The sequence below is a fragment of the Onychomys torridus genome, chromosome 21 (genome assembly GCF_903995425.1).
Source record: "Onychomys torridus chromosome 21, mOncTor1.1, whole genome shotgun sequence".
Classification (NCBI taxonomy): domain Eukaryota; kingdom Metazoa; phylum Chordata; class Mammalia; order Rodentia; family Cricetidae; genus Onychomys; species Onychomys torridus.
The window spans coordinates 46,446,270-46,469,512 of NC_050463.1; the positions used below are offsets into that span (position 1 = coordinate 46,446,270).

A 23,243-nucleotide genomic window follows, 5' to 3' on the forward strand; every position below is an offset into this window, starting at 1 on the left:
TGAAATTACCTTGGAGGCCACTAAGTTTGATGTCTTTTATTTTGTCTTTGTTTTTCAAATTCATTTGTGTTCAGAAACACCTAGTGTGTGTCTCTGTCTCTGTCTCTGTCTGTCTCTCTCTCTCTCTCCCTCTCCCCCTCCCTCTCCCTCTCCCTCTCCCTCTCCCTCCCTCCTTTCTGTCTCTTTTCTAATTTTTTGAGACAGGGTTTCTCTGTGAAGCCCTGGCTGTCCTGGATCTCACTCTGTAGACCAGACTAGGCTTAAACTCACTAAGACTGCCTTTGCTTCTCAAATGTTGGGATTAAAGGCGTGTGTCATCACTGCCTGGCTTGAATTTCTCATTTTTAAATCAGCGTTCTGTTAAACCCTTCTGAATTTTTATTTGTTACTGTATTTATTTTTCAGTTATATAATTTCTAATTGATTTTTATTTCCATTACGTGTGTTCTTTTATTTAAACATACTTCTAAGAGCTATTTTTACTTACTTCATTTCTTTTTACTTATTTGTCAGAAAAACTTAAAGCTAAACCTAACACCTTTGGGAATCATTTCTTTTGGCTACTTTTTCCTTAATAAAAATATCATTTCTTCAATAAGTTTTAAGTTATTGGCCAGATCTTATGGATATGAAGTTGAGTTTCTCTTTGAAGAATGTTGGTCTTCATTCTGGAGGTCTGTTGAGTGATTTACTGGTTGGTAATCCTTAATTTGTGCAGGCTGTTTTATACTTTGTCAGAGCAGTGTGTGCAAAGAGCAAGTATTGCCATCAACTCCTTTTACCTTGGGAGGGCTCAGCCTCTAGCTAAACTGCCCCTTTTGACGGTTAGTTTGCTCTTAGGTTTTGTTAAGTAGCAGTAGAGCAGGCCTTACTTTAGACCAGTAGTTCTCAACCTGTAGGTTGTGACCCTTTGGGAGTTGGACAACCCTTTCACGGGGATCACAGCAGATATTTACATTGTGACTCCTAACAGTAGTAAAATTATAGTTTCGAAGTAGTAACGACAATCACGTTACAGTTGGGGGTCACCACAACGTGGGGAGCTGTATTAAAGGTCACAGCATTAGGAAGGTGGAGAGCCACTGGGTTGTATTTTGTCCTCTAAGATGTGTCAGCTGCATGCCCTGGAAATTGGCAGGGTGTCTGTCCTTCAGGCTGCTTCAGTGCTTCTGTCCTGCTGTCCACCCTAGCATAGTTGCTCTAGTAAGCCTGGAGTATTTTCTCTCAGGTGACTTCTGTAGTTTACCTGTGCAGCAGAACCCAGCACCTCATTTCTTTTGAATTCTAATCTTAGTGCACCGCCCCGCAAACCAAACCCCCCCCCCCCCATGTCAGCAGTATCACTGTACTCTGCTTAGGAAAGTCCTGCTGGGCACCACTTGAGAGTTTTTAGACTGTTTTAGGCAGTTATGGAGTCTGCTGATGAGTTAGTCATGTGCTCCTCACTCTACAGAGCTTCTGTGGGAATGGTCGCTTTACACTGTTTGATGGTGTTTCCAGTGAGAGGGCTAGCCGGTTCCTGTTGTGCCATCAGAACTAGAAGGATAAGATTCTAAGGGATGATTATTTATATTGATTGTGCTAGGAACTGTCTGTTTTTTATAAGAGATTTGTTAAAATCACTCAAAATTACTTGGTTTTGTTAGGAGAAAAACCTGCTGTATTAAATAGAACATTTTTATGATTTTTAAAATTTTATTATATTTATATAGCATTTGTTACAAATTATTCTCTTTTCTTCCCAGTTTCCTCTGGGAAAGATGTGAGCATTTTTTTATTTACTTTTTTTTAATCAATAAAAGTATGATTTTAGGTGTAGATAATATTTGGTAAGAGTTAACTAGAATAGTGCTATTGAATCTTTCTTAAAACTGAAAATTCAGCTGGCAAATGTGGTGGCCCCATCTTTAATCCCAGCACTCCACGAGGCAGAGGCAGGCAGATCTTCAAGTTCAAGATTAGCCTGGTCTACATAGCAAGTACCAGACCAGCCAGGGCTATACAGTGAGACTTTGTCTCAAAAAAATCCTGAAAATTCAGTCAATCAGTCCTAAAGTTAAAGAGTTAGTTTTTATATACTCACTCCTCAGGTATCTTATGAATATCTGTTTTATTTTTGCCAGCACTGGCACTGAACTTGTCCCTGGGGGTTAAAGGGGTACAAAACAGGCAGAAGAATCTCTAGCTTACTGAGTTCCCATTGTCCTCTGGGGAGCCGGCAATAAGGAGCAAACATCCACCATCCCAGATTGTAGGAAGAGAGTACGTGGAGGTGTGAGGAAGCGTGCAGATACTTTACAGTTTTTAAGAAAATACTACCGACCCTCGTCAAGGATCTTAATTTGATTGGGTCGTCAGAGAGAGCCTCTTTGAGGAGTTTCCTATTTAGGCTGAGTGGAAAAGAAGCTAATGTCCTTGGGTGAGTGGGGGAGTCAGGGACTGTGATGTGTTTTCTAATGAAAAATATATATAAAGAAGAAATGTTGTTCTATTAGTGGAACTAAAAGACGGTAATTGTGCTTAAAGTATGAATAGGAACAAAGGACAAGGTTTAAATTGTAAAGATGCCCTAGGCTAGTCAGCACTGTGGTCAAGAGCTTCATCTCTTCTTGACATCTTCCTCCAGCCCTAAGACCAGAAGCTGGTGAGCTTCTCAGGGAAAAAAAGAACTGCAGGTGGACTAGGGTACTGGGGCATGAAGTCTTGAAGCCGCCTCTTTGAAGTGGGTTATGCCGACTGCAGGTTTGCAGGTGTAAGCCCATGTAGACGCTGGATGCAGAGTGCATTCAGTCTCCACTTGCCATCTTTGTGTGTGCCTCCACCTCCTGGCAAGTTATGTTTTTTGATGTAAGATTAGTAAGTGCAATGGAGCAAAAGTGAGGAAGAGAGAATGAATTAGGGGCATCCTAGCAGGAGAGGGAGACAGTGAGTTAAAGTTGGTCAGAGTAGGTGTTGCCGAGAAGGCAGTATTTGAACTGGGGTCTGAAGGAGTCAGGAACTGAACTGGGGGAAAGGACTTTCCAGAGAGCAGCATATACAGAAGAGACAAGCTGAGGAGTGACCAGAATTGCTTTATGTGACTTGTCAGACTGAGTGAATGGAGAAGAGAAAAGCTACTGAGATTTTGCTGGCAATTGGAGTAAAAGATATTGGACTTGGTTGCCATTAAGGGAGTAGGTAGACATGGCTGGATGTAGAAACAGGTTAGAGAGAGGCAGTACCGTGTGATTTTCTGACAAAGGGGTTGCTAGCCTCAGCAGCTTGAATGATGGAACAGCCATTTACCAACTTGAGAACTGCTGTAGGAAAGAGATAGATAGAAGAATAAATCTTGGGGATTTCAGAGGTCCCCCTCCCAGCTGAGGACCGAACCCAGGGCCTTGCACTTGCTAGACAAGCACTCTACCACTGAGCTAAATCCCCAACCCCACATTTCAGTTTTATAGACATTGTTATCTAGTATGTGTTAGCTGTTACATTTTAGACTGTGTAATGCTTGGCTTTGTGATACTTTATATGTTCTGAGAATTAATAGTGATTATAAATAAATGCCATTCTTACTCTGAAGAAATTTTTTAAACAAAATAGAAATTGATCAAATAACTATATTGTTGGCTGTTTTTTTTCTTGGAAATTATTCTTAAATAGGATACTTAGAAAAAATGAGAATAAGTTCTTAAAATCAGGTTACAAACTAATCTAATAGATTATTAATGTTCACTTAATGAGTGATGTGTATGTGCACGCCATACACACAAAGACACACACTCTGATGTTTCAAACTAAAAGAAATATTTTTCCCTTCAGTAAACATTTCTTGGAAACTACCTGTTAAATAGTATCTTTTTTAAAAAAAATGATTAATTAATCTGAGGGAATGGAGCTTTATGGATTAAGCTTTATTTAGCTGAAATGAGATAGTTGCTTAATTGACTAGATTTAAAAAGTATATTTCCTGAAATATTTGGCTCTTATAAATGTTCTTGCTCATAAGTGTTACACTTCTACTTTTAGGGCTGGTTTTTGAGACAGGGTTTACATGCATTTACTTGGCTATGGGTTAGTTTGTTCTGTAGCTAGTCAATGTTAATAACAGCATTGCAGCAGTGTCATCCTCATCAATTAAAGTATTGCTCATTTTTGGCTTTATAAAATCCACAGGTTCGTCATAAGGCATCACAGAAGGTTTATGCAATGAAGCTTCTTAGTAAGTTTGAAATGATAAAGCGATCAGATTCTGCTTTTTTCTGGGAAGAAAGAGATATTATGGCTTTTGCAAACAGTCCCTGGGTGGTTCAGGTAAGCATGCTAACTTTTTTTTTTTTTTTTTTTTTTACTGTCTATTTAGAAGGGTGTTTTTTGTGTTAAACATTCTGTGCTTTGTTCACAAAGTAAAAATGCAATACTGTTTTATTAGATCTTGTGGCGTATGCTGTTTAGTGTTCATCGCTGGTGGATCTGCAGAGTAGTGGCCTGCAGTGATTACTTAAGTTGGTTATAGAAACTATTTCCTTCTTAATTAATTGCTTGATAGGAAGATTTGACTTGATCAGCCAATATGGCGGTCTCTACTACCCTTTCCTTGAGATTCACACAGTAGGAGCATAATGAATTCATCCTGCCATTGAGTGGATTTGTACATACTGAAGTTAGTTAGACATCACATGACATTCTCAGCCTATCTTAAATGGGAGAAAAGCTTTCTACAGTAAACAACTTAAACATTCAACAGTCCTTTATCTATTTTTCTGTAATATACAATGGTATTAGTGCTTCTGATTCCACCTCATAACTGGATTAGAGAATTGACTTGATATTTGCTTCCTTTTTTGTTAAGTTTAACTTCAGCATTCAAATCTACAAATGATTTTGAGCAAGGATGATGAGTAAGATTACCCGTATGCCAGTGTAAGCTCTAAAGAGCTTAAATGAGCTGCAGTTTCACACCTTGCTTGAAAGAGGCGGAGTGGAGATTTTGTTGTTTATTTTGAGCCTTGATAATTGCTTGAGTCAAGAATGACTGTAATGCTGCTGTGGTGGACTCAGCTGCATCCCAGCACTTGAGAGGCTGGACAAGAAGGCTCTTTCTAAGTTTGGATTCTGTTGGATCCACAGAAGGGAAAAGAGAAGGACACTGAAGTGGCGCATTGTCAGCTTTAACTCTAAATTGCTTCCCTGTTAGTGTGTTCATTGGCATTTTCTAGTTAACCATTCCATCTGTTGGTATCTTTTGATCTTTAATTCTGCCGAGCAGATTCTTCCTGAGGAAGAAAGGAGCTCTTGATTATTGAAATAATCTCTGGGTGCTGCTTTTTCTATTTGTTTGCTTCCGGGGGGGGGGGGGGCTGCTGTGCAGACACCCTTTCTTGGTAGTTGTGGTTATGCTATCTTTCTGGGGTCTACGATCAACACACTGTAGCCTGGGAGCAGATGACAGTGCAGTTTGCTGCTTATTGTGAACAAAAAGAGGATGGAGACTAGAAAAGAGGACTTGGTTCTCTTCCAAGTGTGGCTACTGATTACTCATCTTTTCATTGAAATGGGCCTTATTTCTTCTCTGTCTGTTAAATTGGTATCTGTTAGATGTTTCTAAGCTGCCCCTACCTCCAGCTCTCTTCTGTGTCAGGTATGAGACATAGTTTATTTAGTTTTCAGGAAGCTGTTACCTTCTTTGTTCTTATTTATGTCTTTTAAAAATGGTTTTTAGTTTCTTATATTCTGTTTTCCATGAGAAGAAAACATTCATTTATGCATATTTTATAGTATGCCTAGAAAAGTACCCATGTCAAATTGGTCTGTGGTTGTTTTCTCATTAAATGGGCCTGACCCAGAAGTAAAAGATGTCATAAATTTTAACTCTGCCCTCCCTCCCCCCCCCCCCCCCCCCAACAGGGTTTCTCTATGTAGCTTTGGAGCTTGTCCTGGAACTCACTCTGTAGACCAGGCTGGCCTCAAACTCACAGAGATCTGCCTGCCTCTGCCTCCTGAGTGCTGGGATTAAAGGTGTGCCACCACCACCAGTTAACTCTGTTTTATTTATAAAGTAGTCATAATAAGTTGGGGGTTTTGTTTTGTTCGTGGCTTTGTTTGTAGTGTAATTGTATTCCTTCTCCTTTCCAGCTCTCTTGTGCCTTTCAAGATGACAGGTACCTGTACATGGTGATGGAGTACATGCCAGGCGGAGACCTGGTCAACCTTATGAGTAATTACGATGTGCCTGAGAAGTGGGCCAAGTTTTACACTGCTGAAGTAGTGCTTGCACTGGACGCCATACACTCCATGGGCTTAATACACAGAGACGTGAAGCCTGATAACATGCTCTTGGATAAGCATGGACATCTCAAATTAGCAGATTTTGGCACCTGTATGAAAATGGATGAAGTAAGTAAGCCAGTAAACAAAATGCTAGTTTTCAGAGGTTTTTTTTTCCCCATATTTATTGTATTTGTGTATATGAAAGAGAGAAAATGTACATGCACATGCAATGGTGTACATGTGGAGTCAGTTCTCTCCTTCCATCATTACATGGCTTCTGGAGATGAGCTCCGATCACCAGGTTTGCCTGGTGAGCCTTCCTGCTAGTCCTGGTTTTCTGCTCTCTCTCTCTCTGTCTCTGTCTGTGGTCCATCCATCCATGTTCCCCCACCCCACCCCGTGTTTTGATAATGGTGTAAACAACTTCAAGACAAAATCATCCTCTAGGTGTAAAATACTTTATTAGTGGTCTGCCGAATGCAAGAAAATCACTCCTCAGTTCATTTATCATCTTCATAGAATGTTGACAAGAGTCTATTATGAATCAAAGCTAGTAAGTAATGGTCTAAGTATGTAGAATTGGGTCACAAAATTCAGGGGTATTTCTACCATCATTATTTCCGTATTTTTTTTTTCCTTTTGAGAAAGGAGGTGATATAAAATAAGGAAAAATGAGTCATTGCTTCCCACCTCCCTCTTCTGTATAGGGTAAATATGGAGTCATCATTTAATGTGGTATTTTGCTGTTAAATAGTTTATGATTAATTGGCTTAGTAACATTAGCTTCATAGTTCATTATGATACCAGTTTGTTTTGATTATGTAATTCTACATTTTGTCCTTACCTGTCTGTACTGTTAATTCCTGATGGAGCAGGGCTGTCTAGAAAGTGGCTTGTATTTAGAAGCCATTTAGCAAGTAATCTGTTCTTCTAGGAGAATGACTCACACCTTTGATAAGGTTTTCATGACCTTCCAGAATGCTTACCATCACCACCTCCATGCATGAATGCAAACACTCATGTGTCCTCAGGCACCACCACCATGTGTGCACGCAGACACGTCTGTGTCCTCAGGCACACATTTTTTTAATTACACAGAACTGTTAATGTCTTAGTCATTGTTAGATAAATAATGGGCTGTAGGTTTGAGTTCCATCACCGTTGGCCTTTCCTTTGTTATTGTTCCTCCATCGGAGGCAGACGAAAGCTCTTAGTGGCCAAATCGAGCTTCTGGCTTGGAGGTGTGCATCTAAAAGAGTGGCTTTTGTTTCAGAGATTGTTTAAAACTGTGTACCCCTTCATGTTCTTAGAGTCTGTCAGCAGTATAGATGGAGATGCTAAAATCATTGACATTTTGTCAGAGAAAGCCAGGTGCCTGCAGAGGCCCGAAGAAGGCATTGGACCCTCTTGAGGTGGAAGATGGTTGTGAACCATCATGTGGGTGCTGGAAATTGAACCCTCTGGAAGAGCTGGCTTCCATTTTTAATATCTGCTGTTTCTTCTTGTGTGTGTTTGTGAAAAGTTCTCTTTTCCTCAAATTGTACATTTAAAAATGAAAATGGTGTTAGCTGCTGCATTTAGGAGCCATGCTAGTATGTCGTTAAGAAACTACATAGCTTGGGCCAGTGGGATGGCTTGATGGGTGAAGGCACTTGCCACCAAGCCCAAGAACCTGAAGTTATTACTTGAGACTCACGTGGCGAAAGGAGAAAACCAACCCCTGCAAGTTGTCTGCTTGTGTGTGCACCTCCCGCCCCTCGTCAGTCAGTCAGTCAGTCAGTCATAAAGGTGACAGACAGAAAGAACCTAGGTAACTATTAGAAAATAGTTAGTACCTAAGGGATGACTAAGGGAATCTAGCCAGGCAGGGTTGTGCAGTTAGGGGCAGATGAAGGTTTGAGTCTCAACACCTGGACTGTGTAGTTGGAACACAAGGATGGTGTAACACCTGTGCAGTGCTGGCCATGAGACTCAGGAAAGGTAGGTGCCCTTTGCAGGGGCACAGTGCTCAGTGAAATTCTCAAAAGGGACTGGAAGGCCTGCTGCCTATTTAAATCAGTCTAGGACCTTTCATACTGTTAAAATTGAAAAATTTTGTTTAATTTTTTTCTACCTTCATAGGAGGCATTTTGAATAAGACCAACCCCAAGACTTCTGATTGATCAATTTTAAGTTTTCAGTAAACTCTTTTGATCTTTATTTTGTCAATGACAAAACATCAAATATATTTAGAAAATATTTAATTTAATACATTTAAGTAACTTTTGGGTGTATGTGTGGCATATACATGTGTGTGCAAGTGTACTTGCCCATGAGGACGTGTGGAAAGCTGGAGGTGGATGTCAGGTGTCTTCCTCTATCTCTCTGCACTATTTTATTTTATTTAAGTGTGTGTGTGTGTGTGTGTGTGTGTGTGTGTGTGTGCGTGTGCATATGTGTGTATGCATCTATGTGTGTGTACACCTGTGCATTTCCGTGAGGAGCCCAGTGGTGGAGGTCAGGTGTCCTCTCTCACTACTTTATTATTTTGAGACAGGGTCTCTCACTGAACCATTTCAGCTAGACTGGTTGGCCAGTGAGCTCCCAGAATCTGCCCCCACCCCCAGTTGCTGAGATTAAAAGTATATATAGCCATGCCTAGCTTTTTTGTTGTTGTTTTTTTTTTTTTTTTTTTTTTTTTTTGTTAATGTTGAAGATTTGAACTCAGGTCATTATACTTGTTCTACAAGTACTCCTACCTACGGAGCTGTCTCCCTAGCCTTCCATGTTGTTTCAGTTTTTGGAACAGGGTCTCTCATTATACTTGGTGCTCACTGTTTTTGGCAAGACTGGCTGGCCAGTAAGTCCCTGGGGTCTTCCTGTCTCCACCACTATACTTCCCTCCTTCAGCCTGGCGTTTTAGGCTGGCTTTTGACTTAGTTGCTAGGAATCCAAATCCAGGTCCTCACTTGTGCACATCAATCACTTTTACCAACCTCCCCAGCCCCAATCAGTGTACTTTTGAGTAACCTTTTGAAAATAAATGCCTAGTAACCTTGTTCCCCAGCCCAGACCTCTTCAGTAGATGCAGCAGATTGACTGAAGTCCAAGCTCCTTAGCTTGTGATACGACATCTCTTAAGACACTCTTCTTGTGTCACCTGACAGTACTTTGAACTCCAAAGTTGTGTGTTTTTTATGTTATTTAATGATTCATGTACTTTATATATGCTGGACCCAGGCCATTTTCTGTTTACACATGGAAACTTGGCTCCAAGATGGCTACTTTATGAAGGCTCTTGAGGTTGACTCCATATCCTTTCAGCAGCCCCCTTTTGGTTTACTTGCTTTGATTTTGACACTACAGACTATTAAAAACTTGCCTGGTTTTCATTTGTTTGGTTTTGGGGTTTTTTGTTTTGTTTTGTTTTGATTTTTTCCCCCTTAGCCTCAGAGCCATTCCAAGAAGCTCTGATTCCTTTTATTAGAGTATGGTACTTAACCTTGATGGGCTCATTGCTCTTGCAGAGTCATGGCCTTTCAGGCTTAGTCAGTGGGGAGAGCCAGGAGGGTTAGGGTCATAGACACCCAGCATTAAGCCACATGTTTACAATTGAGTCTGTCTTTGTCTCTATAGATAGTATATCAAGTGCCACATTGATATCTGCTTGAAGTCTAACACCACAGAGATAGTCTCCCTCTTTCCTTGTAAAACTCTGGCTCTTACTAGGTAGTTAGAGGCTTTTTGTTTTGTTTTTACTTGTTTAACCCTAGCGTGCATTTAAAATGGTTTTGCTAGATCCCACTACGGAAATGACTAGATTTGCTAACATTGCTTTTTGACTTGAAGATTCCTGCTAAGATTTGTCTAGTTTTCCAAAGCTCCTTGGATTAATTTCACTGTGGTTGTAGAGTGTGGGAGTCAGTTTTTCACTTTTTTGTATGTGAAATTTCCTCTGGTTTTGAGAGCTCTAACTATGTGAAGTGTATGGTCAAGGCAGGGTAGCTCACTTCGTATCCCTATCACCCTCTTCCCATTTCTCCCTAAAGGTGAGTGAGTCAATTTTTTTATTTCTAATTTATCTTTTAGTAGTTCTTTAAACAAAGCCAGAGACTTGTTATAAATGTTGGTTCTATATCCACTTAATTGAATACATCTCCATCGGACAGTTTAAAAATACTAAGTACCCTTTTCAAATGTTTATTTTTTAAAGAAAACAGTATGCCAGCCAAAAATTGTGGATAAGAGCCATGATTTTCAAAGGGAGAATGCCATTCATCATAGTCGCACAAAAGTGTGTATTTTGTAAGGAGTCACTGAGATTCAAACTCAGCTCTCCCTTATGATTCTTATCTTTGTCAAAAAATAAATAAATAAATACCTGAGCAACTAGGTGAGATGGCTCAGTGGGTAAGATACTCACTTCTCAAGCATGAGGATCTGAGTTCAGATCCCCACCTCCCACAAAAGGCCAAATATGGAGGCACATACCTGTATGTGGTATGTGGTAGAAGGATCCCTGACTGTGTTGGCTCTGGTCTAGCCAGTGACTGAGGTCAAGGTTCAGTGGGAGACTCTCAATAGGATGACAGAGGAAGGTGCCCAGCATTGGCCTCTGGCTTACACACACACAAGCACACAAACATGAGCATGTACACATTATATACATGCACAATCTTAAAAAGAAGGCGCACAACAGAAAGTATCTTACTGTCAACAAAACAAACACAGGTAAAGGTGTCGAATCACTTTGCCAAATATGTTGATGACACAGCTACATAATTAGAAATACATAAAGCTAAGAATCGCCAAACCTTTATGGTCTTTTAGTTTAAATGTTTAATGTGTTTCTTCAGTCTGCTCTTGATAACTGTGAACCACTTCTTAACCCCACGTCCAACTTTGCCATCTTAAGGGTGCTTTGCCATCCTAAGGGCTTAGCTGCTTTTTTCTTAATGATTCTTTGTTTTCCCCAGGTTGTGTCATTAAGATGACATGTTGTACCCCTGCTTTAATGTAATAAATACAAAATTGTCTGTTTCCATCATCTTGAGAGCCCACTGTCTTTCCCTTTTTCTATATATGAAAACTTCTCTCTGGTCTCCCTCATCCAGACTTTTCTATGTATTTGGTGGTGTATGAATCTCCTGAGTCCTGAAGCCAGGTCCACAGTGACGTTCTATTGGAAGTGATAAGTGTCACTGTCTATAATAAATCAGTTGTCTGTGTGTATTCACCTTTAGCTGGTTGTTTAGCTTTGTGTTTTAATTGTGCTATTTTCCCAGACAGGCATGGTGCATTGCGATACAGCAGTTGGAACCCCTGATTACATATCACCTGAGGTTCTGAAATCACAAGGTGGTGATGGATACTATGGGCGAGAGTGTGATTGGTGGTCTGTAGGTGTTTTCCTTTTTGAGATGCTAGTGGGTAAGTCACTATTAACACCTTAAGTTCAGTCAAGAGTTGGAGGATGTCAAGGAATTGGGTTACTCAAGGAGGGGATTAGAGTTTCTGAAAACTGAGTTACAGCCTGGTGTAGAGCAGGTGGGGTGGCTTAAGGGGTAAAAGCACTGGCTTCCGAGCCCGACGATCTGCGCATGAGCTCTAGGACTCGGGTAGGGCAGAAGAGAACCAGTACCTGTGAATGTGACATGTTCATATATGCGCATGCTTACATGTGCACATGCCAGTAAATAAGTAAAGGAAGAGACTGATACAGGATTGGCAGAGTGGTTGAAAAAAAGTCCACTGTGGAAAGGCATTAGAAGTATGCTGTATGTTGTTAGGAAGGTTTCTTCAGTAGATCCTTTTTGTGTTTTTGTAAAGTTTTTTTCCGTAGCTAATGCTGACCTCAAACTCAAAATCCGCTGCCTCTTGTATGCTGGAATTGCAGATGAGCCACTACACATTACTAGATCTTATTTAAATTAAAGCAATATTAGAGCAAGAACAAATTTACAGCTTTTGTAGGCTTCCACTGGTCTTTTAATCACATCCTCTGGAGCTGGAGTTCTGGGCAGCTGTGGCGTGGGTGCTGGGAACCAAACTCTGGAAAGAGTTAACAGCAAGCAAATGCTCTTAACTGCCACGCCATCGCTCCAGCCCCAGTAGTTTGATGTTGTTTGAGTAGTTTGAGTAGTAGTAGGATGTTGTTTGTAAAGATTTATTTACTGTGTGTGTGTGTGTGTGTGTGTGTGTGTGTGTGTGTGTGTGAGAGAGAGAGAGAGAGAGAGAGAGAGAGAGAGAGAGAGAGAGAGAGAGACAGACAGACAGACAAATGGTTAGAACACAAAAGGGCATTGAATCCCCTGGAGCTGGCTGGGAACTGAATTTTGGCCCATTGCAAGAGCATTGCATGCTTAACCACTTAAGCCATCTTGCTAGTCCTATCTAGTCCCATCTTACTAATCCTTTTATTGTAAGTATTTTAAATGGTTAAGTAAATGTTTAAGTAAATGTTAGTATTTGTTCCAATAGTTAGAGAGAACTAAAAGCATTCTTTAATTCATGTAATCTTGTTATGACATTGAATGGCAAACTATTTTATTTACTATTTGTATATGTTTTCAGGTTTTTGTTTGTTAGAGAAACCATCTCTCTATGTAGCTTTGGCTGCCCTGGAACTCAGTACATAAACAAATACATACTCTTCTTCTTTCTCCTCTCCCTCCTCCTCTTCTCCCTCTTCTTCCTCCTCTTCCTTCTCTTCCTTCTTCTTTCTTCTTTTGATGAGACACTCTTTCATGTAGACCAGGCTGGCCTGGAATTTATAAAAGATCCATCTACCTGCCTCTTCCTCTGGAGTTCTGGGATTAAAGGTGTCTATAATCACTATGTGATTAATTTTATCACAGTGTGATGAATTACAAAATTATTTTCAGTTAGGTTGTTAATATATAATTTTTGTTTGTTTGTTTTGGTTTTATTTGTTTGTTTTTTGAGACAGGGTCTACTGTGTAGCCCTGGCTGTCCTGGAACTCACAGAGATATGCCTGCTTCTGCCTCCCAAGTGCTGGGAATAAAGGTGTGTGCCACTATGCCTGATCCCAAGATATAATATTTCAATTAGAGGAAACTCAGAGGCAAATTTATTTTTTCAAGAGTAGAAAGATCTTTGGTGTGGTTGCATTTTAAATGTATTTATATATGTCTGTCCATTTCCATTGTTATTCTTGGCATATAGGCCATTTGTTCTTCCATACAAGAAGATGGACTTAAATTTAAGTTCCTTATATATTAAATGAAAAGTATTTAATCTGAATTCTTTATTCCACTCATTGCTGTCTTTCTTTAAAATTTAGGGGACACTCCATTTTACGCAGATTCACTTGTAGGAACCTACAGCAAAATTATGGATCATAAAAATTCACTGTGTTTCCCTGAAGATACAGAAATTTCTAAACACGCAAAGAATCTCATCTGTGCCTTCTTAACAGACAGGTAATATATGCAGTGTTTCTTTGTAGAGAATCCTTTTTACTTATACAATTTGCAGAAGTGAAAGTGTGCTTGCTTTCTATACATTTGAGGTCAGCCTCTTTTGTTACCCTGGTTGCATTTCATTCTAGTTTAGCATCCCCACCACACACACCTTAAGCCTGGTGTTGGGTTACCTTCATCATTTTGTTAATACAAACTAGTTATCATCTCATCTATATCTTAATCCTTGTGTCTATAAAGATGTATAAATGAATATAATTTGTCATTCACATTTTACCCTCTTATGTAGTAATCCATATTACTCTTGATTGTATAACTTTGAGAGGATAGCCGTTTCTATAGATAAATACTTGGTAGTTTATAATCTTAAGAACTGTTTGTTTAAAGGTAGTTGTGGTTGTGCATGCCTTTAATCCCAGCATTCAGAGGCAGGCAGATCTCTGAGTTCAAGGCCATCCTGGTCTACATAGTGAGTTCCAGAACAGCCAGGGCCACATAGTGAGACCCTGTCTCTCTCCCACCCACAAAAAGAACTGTTGGTTTAGTATGGAAGTGCTTCCTTCTGACTCTTTAGTTTTGCATTTGTATATGACCAGATCTGTGCTGGAAATTCTATGATTAAAAAAAAAAAAAAAAAAAACAAATAGATGAACAAAGATGTGAAAGCTTCCTTAGAAAGATTGAGAAAGCTATTTGATTTTCTCTTGGTCTCTCTAATCACTTGTTGAAAAGAACCATAGGTTTTGTTAGTTATATGATTGATGAACAACCAGTGTTGATAAAATAAAATATAACCTGAATAATGTTTTCTGGGGTTGGGAAGGATTCCATTGTGACATGGAGTGCAAACTGGACGTTCACTAGAAACACACTCGCATTTGATGATTTCTCTTTCCATCCAGTTTTGAGGAATGCTTCAAGGGAGTTAAAGAAATTCTTAATAACCTTTTCCCTTTTATCCAGAATGATGCTTTTAATATTGATGGGGAGGGAGTGCTTCTAGTAGTAAATATGGATACTTCTTTTGAAGAGGAAAGATTGGTGCTTCTCTGAGCAGCCTGGAGTAATGCTTTCCCCAAAGTCGTCATGAGCTGAGGGAAGTGGGCTGTGCAGTTTGGCATGTGCACAGGGAATTTTTAACTGTTTTATGTACTTTTAACTTAGAGCAGACTGCCAGTGGGGTTGGAGTTGACTTCCTGTAGAGTTGACTGTACACAACTCATCATTATGCCCCTTTAACTGTCCAGAGAGCAGACACATCGCTTATTTTTGAGAAGCATTTAAGCTGAAACTTAGTAAAAATATTTCAATTTATGACCCTTTGGTGAAAATGTAGAATATTAATATTCTTATTTTTCATAATATAATCTTTAACTGCATTGTTTAGGGAGGTACGACTTGGAAGAAATGGGGTAGAAGAAATCAAACAGCATCCTTTCTTTAAGAATGATCAGTGGAATTGGGAAAATATAAGAGAGAGTAAGTCAGTCAATCCATGTGTTCCATTTTATCACAGTTTGAATATTATGAATTGATTTCCTCTTCTGAAATAGCACATGTTTGTTAGAGTATGTAATAACTCAGTTTTAAATTGAGAGATTATCCTTTTTTTGTGGCAAAATTTGTAACTAAATAGTTCCTCACTCTTCTATTAAACTAGTGTGCATTTTTTAAATGACATTTCCCAATTCTTTTTGTAATATACATTATAACACTTCTTAATTTGGCAGTTTTGTGGATCTCAGTCAAGGAGTGTAGTCCTTTAACTTGAGTGCTTACGTTGGTAAATTCATAGTTGTTTGTTAAGACCATACTCTGAGAAGACATAGTAATTTACTTGTATTTTATGCATATACTATTGATTCATTTTAAGAGTAAGAAATATTTCTGCTTAAAAAGTGTAGAAAACAGGATCCTCTACGGTGTATGTTTGTTATTGCTACTTGTAATTTTTAGCTCCTAGAATAATAAAATAGACTTTTCTTGTTTGATGTATTAGCCTATATTAAAGCTGATCTAATAGAGTAATAAATTACAGTGTGTTACTTCTATGAAATATCAGATGGGAGATACATTACTAGATTTTTGTATAAAATATGATCTATTATAAAAATCAGTTCGTCTTCTATTTTGGCTGTGAGTGAAATAATGTTTTCTTCCCCAGCGGCAGCTCCAGTGGTGCCTGAGCTCAGCAGTGACATAGACAGCAGCAACTTCGATGATATTGAGGACGACAAAGGAGATGCAGAGACCTTCCCAATCCCTAAAGCTTTTGTGGGGAACCAGCTGCCTTTTATAGGGTTCACCTACTTTAGAGAAAATTTGTATGTGATTTATTTATTAAACTTTATTATTATCATAGCCTAGCTGTAAGGCTTTTGCCCAATGGAATGTCTAAACTATTTTTAACTTTATTTCATCATTTGATGTTTGAATGTTACATTTTATTCATTTATAAATGATTGAAAGGCACTATCCTATATTCTTTTGAAGATATGCAGTAAGAACAAATACTTGATTTTGATGGAGTTTATTATCTCATGAAGGATATAAGAGAATCACAGAATTATAAAGAAAGGTAGAATGTGATATTTACCTTTAAAAAGATTATCCCAGTGGATGTTCTGCTGAGGAATTTTTGACTGGTAAGCAAGGAGGAGTCACTGAAAACTGTTCAATATTGGAATCCGATGTTAAAAGTGTTTGAAAGACTTCTTGATACCCCGCATGTGATGAGGAGAGTGACAGCTGTCACCGTTGGCTCAAGTTTGAGGTGTTTCCCAGGAGGAGATCACAAAACCAGGGAAAGCTCAGGCGAGGGAAGATGAGTTGGTCACCTTCCTAGTAATACTGTTTTAAAACCTTTTCAAGTTCTGAACAAAATAAGGGTATTGGACTGGAGGGATGGCTCAATAGTTAAGAGCACTGACTGCTCTTCCAGAGGACCTGGGTTTGATTCTGAGTACCCGCATGGCAGCTTACTACCATCTGTAATTCCAGTTCCAGGGGATCCAGTGCCCTCCTCTGGCCTCTGTGGGCACCAGGCACACGTGTGGTGCACAGATAAACAAACATTCAGAAGAAACACACACAAAACTAAAGAAGACATGTTTTAAAAACGAGTGTCCGGGGTACCAGAGACTTAGCCATGTTTAGAGGTGGTGGGAAGGACACAATTGAAAGATGGTGGCTCAGTAGGCGGGAGTGCTGCCAAGCCTGATGACACCCTGCGGTGGAGAGAGAACCGACTTCCACAAACTGTCCTCTGACCTCTCCATGCGGCTCCTGGCATTTGTGTACATGAACACACACAATAAATGAGTGTGACAAGTTGTTTTTTAAAAGATGATGTGTAAGTTACAACATGAAGCACTTATGTTATCTTTGCAAAAAAAAAAAAAGAGATGTTCCTTTCTAAAAGAAGAGATAGAGCTGGGCGGTGGTGGCGCACGCCTTTAATCCCAGCACTCAGGAGGCAGAGCCAGGCAGATCTGAGGCCAGCCTGGGCTACCAAGTGAGTCCCAGGAAAGGCACAAAAACTACACAGAGAAACCCTGTCTCAAAAACAAAACAAAACAAACAAACAAAAGAGATAGAATATAATCATTGTAGAAGTGCAGGTGGGATGAAGAGGCCCGTGTTGTGCCTCTGGTCCTAACAAAGTCCTGCAGAGTAGAGAGGTGGGACTGCCCAGCGCTAGAATACGTGCTTCACCTAGAATGTTCAAGTGAGATCTGAGAACAGCTCGACTATAGAAGACAAAATGGATTCAGGTGGAATGCAAAAAAACCTTGTCTTCTGTCTTTCCAGGTTATTAAGTGACTCTCCATCTTGTAGAGAAAATGATGCAATACAAACAAGGAGAAGTGAAGTATGTGTTCATTTTTACTGACTTATGTACTTTAGTTAGGTTCAGATACTCATACCACTTTTTTTTAAACATTTATTTCTATTTTCTTTCTTTCTTTTTTTTTTTTTAGCTAAGAATCAAACCCAGGGCCTTGTGCTTGCTAGGCAAGCGCTCTACCACTGAGCTAAATCCCCAACCCTCTATTTTTTGTATATGAGTGTTTTGCCTGTTTTATGTCTGTTCGCTATGTGTATACAATGTTAGTGGAGGCCAGAAGTGGGGGTTGGAGCCCCTGAGATTGGAGTTAGAGTTCTAACAAGTGGGCTCTGAATTCAGATCCTCTGCAGAGTAGCCAGTACTCTAGTAGACCATCTCTCTAGCCCCATCATACCACTGATTTTTTTCAAAGTTCACTTGCTATTCTATGATGAATCATGAGCTACTATTCTTTGTAAAGTGCTGTGTGCAGCACAACTTTGAAGTAATTCATTCATGTGAATCTGTGCTTTCAGCTTCATTCAGTAGCAAGAATAATAGATTTATCAATAGCTCTAATACAGTTAGAAGATGGTATGCTCTTAGTACTGTAAAAGAGTATACATACATACATACATACATACATACATACAGTGGGGTGTAGAGATAAGGGAGTGATTCAGATTCTGACTTCCTGTTTATTAATGTGTAACTGCATACAAAGCTAAATCATATAAATACAAGTTACAATGCTATTTTTTCTTCAAATTTAACGAGAGGTAGAAAAGCCTGTTGGATAATTTTGGAATGATATACATTATAGGACTTTTATAAAATATAACAAGCACTGAATGTTTTCTTTCTTTTCTTTTCTGAATAGGAAAGTCAGGAGGTACGTTGTCAAATACACTGAAAAGGAGAAAAATACATGTTTTAATCTAGTCGTAGTCTGCTTCCCATTTGGAGTACTGCGTCTACCCAAGAGGCTTCCCAACCTTTTTTCTACCAAGTATCCTTTATTGTTTTTCTTACAAATCTTTTGTTTAAAATGAGTTGTGTAATTTTTTGTTTTTATTTATCAAGGACATGTAATAGTATGTTTAGAATATTACAGCAGCCAGAAGTACTTATCTTGACTCAGTCATTAGCTGTATTTTCTTTTCTTTTTTTTTTTAAATGTTGTTTGGAAAGTGGTTTGGTGTACATGTACTGAAGAGGATAAAGATAGTTGACTTTACTTACATTCTTAGTGTGTGTGAACATGACTGGATGTGTTTATATGTATACAGTTGTGTGAAGGCCAGTAGTCAGTATCTTCCTTAATACTCTGCACACTTTTTATTTTTATTTATTTATAAGAGGGTCTCAGCATACCTGGAGCTCAGAGATGAAGCCAAACTGGCCAGCAAACCCCAGAGACCTGCCTGTCCCTTCACAGTTTCCCAAACTCCCCCTCCTTCAGTACTGGAGTTAGAGACTCAAGCCTCCATGACTTGATTTTGTTAATGTTTTGTTTTGGAAATGAGTCTCACTTTGTAGCCTTGGCTGACCTGGAGCTCATCCTCTAGACCCGGTTGGCCTCTGCCTGCCTCAGCCTCTCCAGTGCCGGGGACTAACATGCCTTGACTTTGATGTGTATGGTAGAGATCCAGACTGAGATCCTCATGCTTGTGCAATAAGCAGCTCACTGGCTGAGCCGACTCCCCAGCTCTTAGCCTCTACTTGTTTTGCTACAATAGAGGAGTTGCTTGATGGTTTGTTGTTGTTTTTAAGATGAATGGAGTATTTGAGAAACCTCCAGGGAACATACTCATTAGAACCCTGGCTTAGGTGTATCATTTCTGCCTTGGCCTGAATATTCATCTTTTTTGAATTTCAGTTAATCAAATGGATATAACACCACTACCATTGTTGTTCTTTGGAGGCCTGGAACTAAGTATATAGAGTAGGCTAGCCTTGAACTCTCAGAAGTGCTCCTTCCTTTGCCTCCTAAGTAGTTTAAAGATACATGCCACCTCACTTGGGAGACATTGTCTAATGTATTTTGTTCCTGTTAATGAGACAACACTTATAAAGTGCCTGATATTGCGCCCAAGGCACCATAGGATCTCAAAAAGTTAAGTCCTGTAAACAAAACAAAAAACAGAAGGAAGGCATGGATGGACATACCTTTAATTCTATCACTCAGAAGCAGAAGCAGGTGGATCTGTGAGTTGAAGGCCAGCTTGGCTGCATAGCAGTTCCAGGCTACTCAGGGCTACACAGTGGGATCCTGTCTCACACAAATGAAGAGAAAAACTCTTTGGAGCTGGAAGATGACTTGGTAGTTAAGAGTGCTTTTGTTCTATTCCCAGCACCCGATGCCCTCTTCTGGCCCCAAGAGCTCCTGCATGGATGTGGTACACTTAAATTCATGCAGGCACATGCATATATGTAAAAAGATGATAATAGTAAATAAAGGAATATTTCAAATGTGTTATTTAGTATTTTTTATCGTTTTAACTTGCTTTAAAACAACTAATAAAAACAAGAAGATTTGAAATAGAATTAGCTATCATTTACTCAGGACTCATTAAATCCTTCTTCATAGTGGTGTTCCTATCACCGTGTAGGATGACGTAAGAATTTATTCCCATAAGTGTGTTCACGCCTGTATGTGTGCTGTAGGAGAGAGCAGGAGGCGAGGGCCCTTTCTCTCTAAGTCAGCCCCATGAGCAGTGCCAATCCTGTGCTCTTACAGAGGGTCTGTAAGGGAAGGCGAAATAGGGATCATTGTTGTCTTATGCTGCTCGCTCATCTTTGTGACCCAAACTTATAATTTCTTACAATTTTTTGACAGATTCAGAAAAAATTATCAGCCCTAGAAGAACACCTTAGCAGTGAGCTGCAAGCCAAGGAGGAGCTGGAGCAGAAGTGCAAGTATGCGCCAGCAGTGCATTTAAACCGGAGCATTATATACATGCTTTCTCAGTGAACAGACTGTACTTGTACTGTAAACTAGAGTTATTTTATTTACTGTGTCTTTCTACAATTCCTTAGATCTATCAGTACTCGCCTAGAGAAAACAGCAAAGGAGCTAGAAGAAGAGGTAAACATTTCCTATGCTTCATTAACATTTTTGTTACTAAAAATCTTTGATACCCTCTTAGCTACAGAGTTCTTAGAGTGCCATACAATACATATTAGTAAAGCTTACCTGTGTCATAAGATGGAAATCACTTCATGGTGACTTCCGTTACCTAGGCTTGCCTTGCCAATTTGAGTTAATTCAGTGTAGGCATTTCATTTTTTTTTTTTTTTTAAAGTATGATAGTATATATGTATGTAAATGCCATAATGAAACTATTACTTGATTAATTTAAGAAACTTGCTTTTATATGATTATTAAAATGGCAGGTATGCTTTAAAAACAGGATGTAGTTAATTTTTAAAAAGTGTTGATATTAGTAACATTTTAGGTCCACGGGATTAAATAGTGATGGTTCATTAGTTGTAGAAAGTTTCCGAGAGCTTGACTGCTAACAGTATAATAAATTAAATATTCAGGGTTGTCTTAGGGTTTCTGTTGCTGTCACGAAAACATCACGACCAGAAAGCAAGTTGAGGAGGAAAGGGTACACTTCAGCATTGCTGCTCATCACTGAAGGAAGTCAGGATAGGAACTCCGAGTGGTTCGGGAAGCGGCCCTGATGCAGAGGCCATGGAGGGATGCTCATTATTGCATTGTTCCCTCCCCCTGGCTTGCTCAGCCCACTTCTTACAGAACCCAGAACCACCAGCCTAGGATGGCTCCACCCACAGTGGACTAAGCCCTCTCCCATTGATCACTACTTGAGAAAATGCCTTACAGCTGGAGCTCACTGAGGCATTTCCTCAGCTGAGGCTCCTTCCTCTGATGACTCTAGCTTGTGTCGAGTTGACACAGAACCAGCCAGTACAAAGGTCTTGATTACTTTGTTGTAGTATGCTGCTTTGCAAACATGGGGAGCATTATAATTTTTAACAAAACAATGACAGCTTTTCAGGTCTCTTTTATGTGTTTGGGATTACTGATGGGTTTTGATCTGATTTCTCTGCCTATTTCCTTTTGATAATAATGTTAATTGTTATTTCAGATTACTTTTAGGAAAAATGTGGAATCAGCACTGAGACAGTTGGAAAGAGAAAAGGCCCTTCTTCAGCACAAAAATGCAGAATATCAACGGAAAGCTGATCATGAAGCTGACAAGAAACGGAATCTAGAAAATGATGGTTTGTGATAGAAAACAATACACGTTTAAGAAAAATATTGAATGTGTGTGTTGTATTGAAGCCTGCTGCTAAAATGCTTTGTTTCATAGTTAACAGCTTAAAAGATCAACTTGAAGATTTGAAGAAAAGGAACCAGAGCTCTCAGATATCCACTGAGAAGGTCAATCAGCTCCAGAAACAAGTAGGTTGGTCTATGTGTAAAGTGCTGAGTTTATCCATGCCTATTAATGCTGATTGCAGTGTTGCTAAGCCCTTGGTTCTAATACTCAAGGGGATGATACTTTGAGTTTTTTATTTAAGTACTTTGTAACAAGATAATAAATTGATGTACTATGTTATTCATCCTGTTACAACTGTGGTTATCTGCTTGCTTTCTAATTGGGTAACAGCTGGATGAAGCTAATGCTTTGCTGCGAACAGAGTCTGATACTGCAGCACGGTTAAGAAAAACCCAGGCAGAAAGTTCCAAACAGATTCAGCAGCTGGAATCTAACAATAGAGATCTACAGGATAAGAACTGCCTACTTGAGACTGCCAAGTTAAAGCTTGAAAAGGAATTTATCAATCTTCAATCAGCTCTAGAATCTGAAAGGAGGGACCGGACTCATGGATCAGAGATAATTCATGATTTACAAGGTATAAAAGTGGTTGCATTTGACTTGATTTTTGATAATTCATGATTTTGAAATAACTTTAGATGAGTAATGCTTTGCAGTAACCTGGGGTTTTTTTTATTTGTTTGTCTTATTGTTTGTTTTTCAAGACAGAATTTCTCTGTGTCAACCCAGATGTCCTGGAACTTGCTATGTAGACCAGGCTGCCCTTGAACTCAGAGATCTGCATGCTTCTACCTGGGGTTAAAGATGCGGGCCATCACTCCCAATTTGTTTCATTTTTTAACATAGTATTCTGTTAGTTTGAGAGCACATATTGCTAGAAGTTCAGTTCTTAGCATTTCTGCCAGGAGGCTCACCACTGGCTCCAACTCCAGCTCCAGGGACTCCAGGGCCCTCTTCTGGCCTCTTTGGACACTGCACTCACATGCACAAACCCATCCTCAGACACAGACATATATACACATGATTAACATAAAAATCACAAAAAACTACAACATTACAAGTATACTGATAAAGAATTTGTGAACAAAAGATATACTTTCAAACAGTATTTATTTATTTATTTATTAGGTTTAGGTGGTCAATTGAGTTCTAGCTAAATTAACTTTTAAAGTACTCTTCTGACAAGTTATAAAACTCTTGCTCACAAATAACTCAAAATTTGAGGTAGTTAATTCTTAATTCTTAATTGAATGCATGCAGAGTATGTTGTTTTAAACAATGTTTCAATTCTCAGGAAGAATATCTGGGCTGGAAGAAGACTTGAAGACTGGTAAAGTCTCACTAGCAAAAGTAGAGCTGGAGAAGAGACAGCTGCAGGAGAAGCTCACTGACTTGGAGAAGGTAACCACGGCACACTGCCCTTTGTGTGT

The 23,243-nt window shown here is 39.3% G+C and overlaps 1 protein-coding gene across 2 annotated transcripts in view; it reads left to right on the forward strand.

The window, feature by feature from the left end:
- The window catches only part of Rock2 (Rho associated coiled-coil containing protein kinase 2), a 98,534-nt gene that overhangs the window by 51,357 nt on the left and 23,934 nt on the right, over positions 1-23,243 (forward strand). For both annotated transcript variants that reach the window (XM_036170550.1, XM_036170552.1), the window contains 14 exons: positions 4,162-4,299; positions 6,121-6,381; positions 11,520-11,664; positions 13,539-13,677; positions 15,065-15,156; positions 15,842-16,001; positions 17,488-17,548; positions 18,384-18,395; positions 20,343-20,422; positions 20,543-20,591; positions 21,619-21,754; positions 21,844-21,935; positions 22,144-22,390; positions 23,108-23,214. In XM_036170550.1, the coding sequence (XP_036026443.1) occupies positions 4,162-4,299; positions 6,121-6,381; positions 11,520-11,664; positions 13,539-13,677; positions 15,065-15,156; positions 15,842-16,001; positions 17,488-17,548; positions 18,384-18,395; positions 20,343-20,422; positions 20,543-20,591; positions 21,619-21,754; positions 21,844-21,935; positions 22,144-22,390; positions 23,108-23,214 (1,719 nt within the window). The remainder of the gene's footprint in view (positions 1-4,161; positions 4,300-6,120; positions 6,382-11,519; positions 11,665-13,538; positions 13,678-15,064; positions 15,157-15,841; positions 16,002-17,487; positions 17,549-18,383; positions 18,396-20,342; positions 20,423-20,542; positions 20,592-21,618; positions 21,755-21,843; positions 21,936-22,143; positions 22,391-23,107; positions 23,215-23,243) is intronic.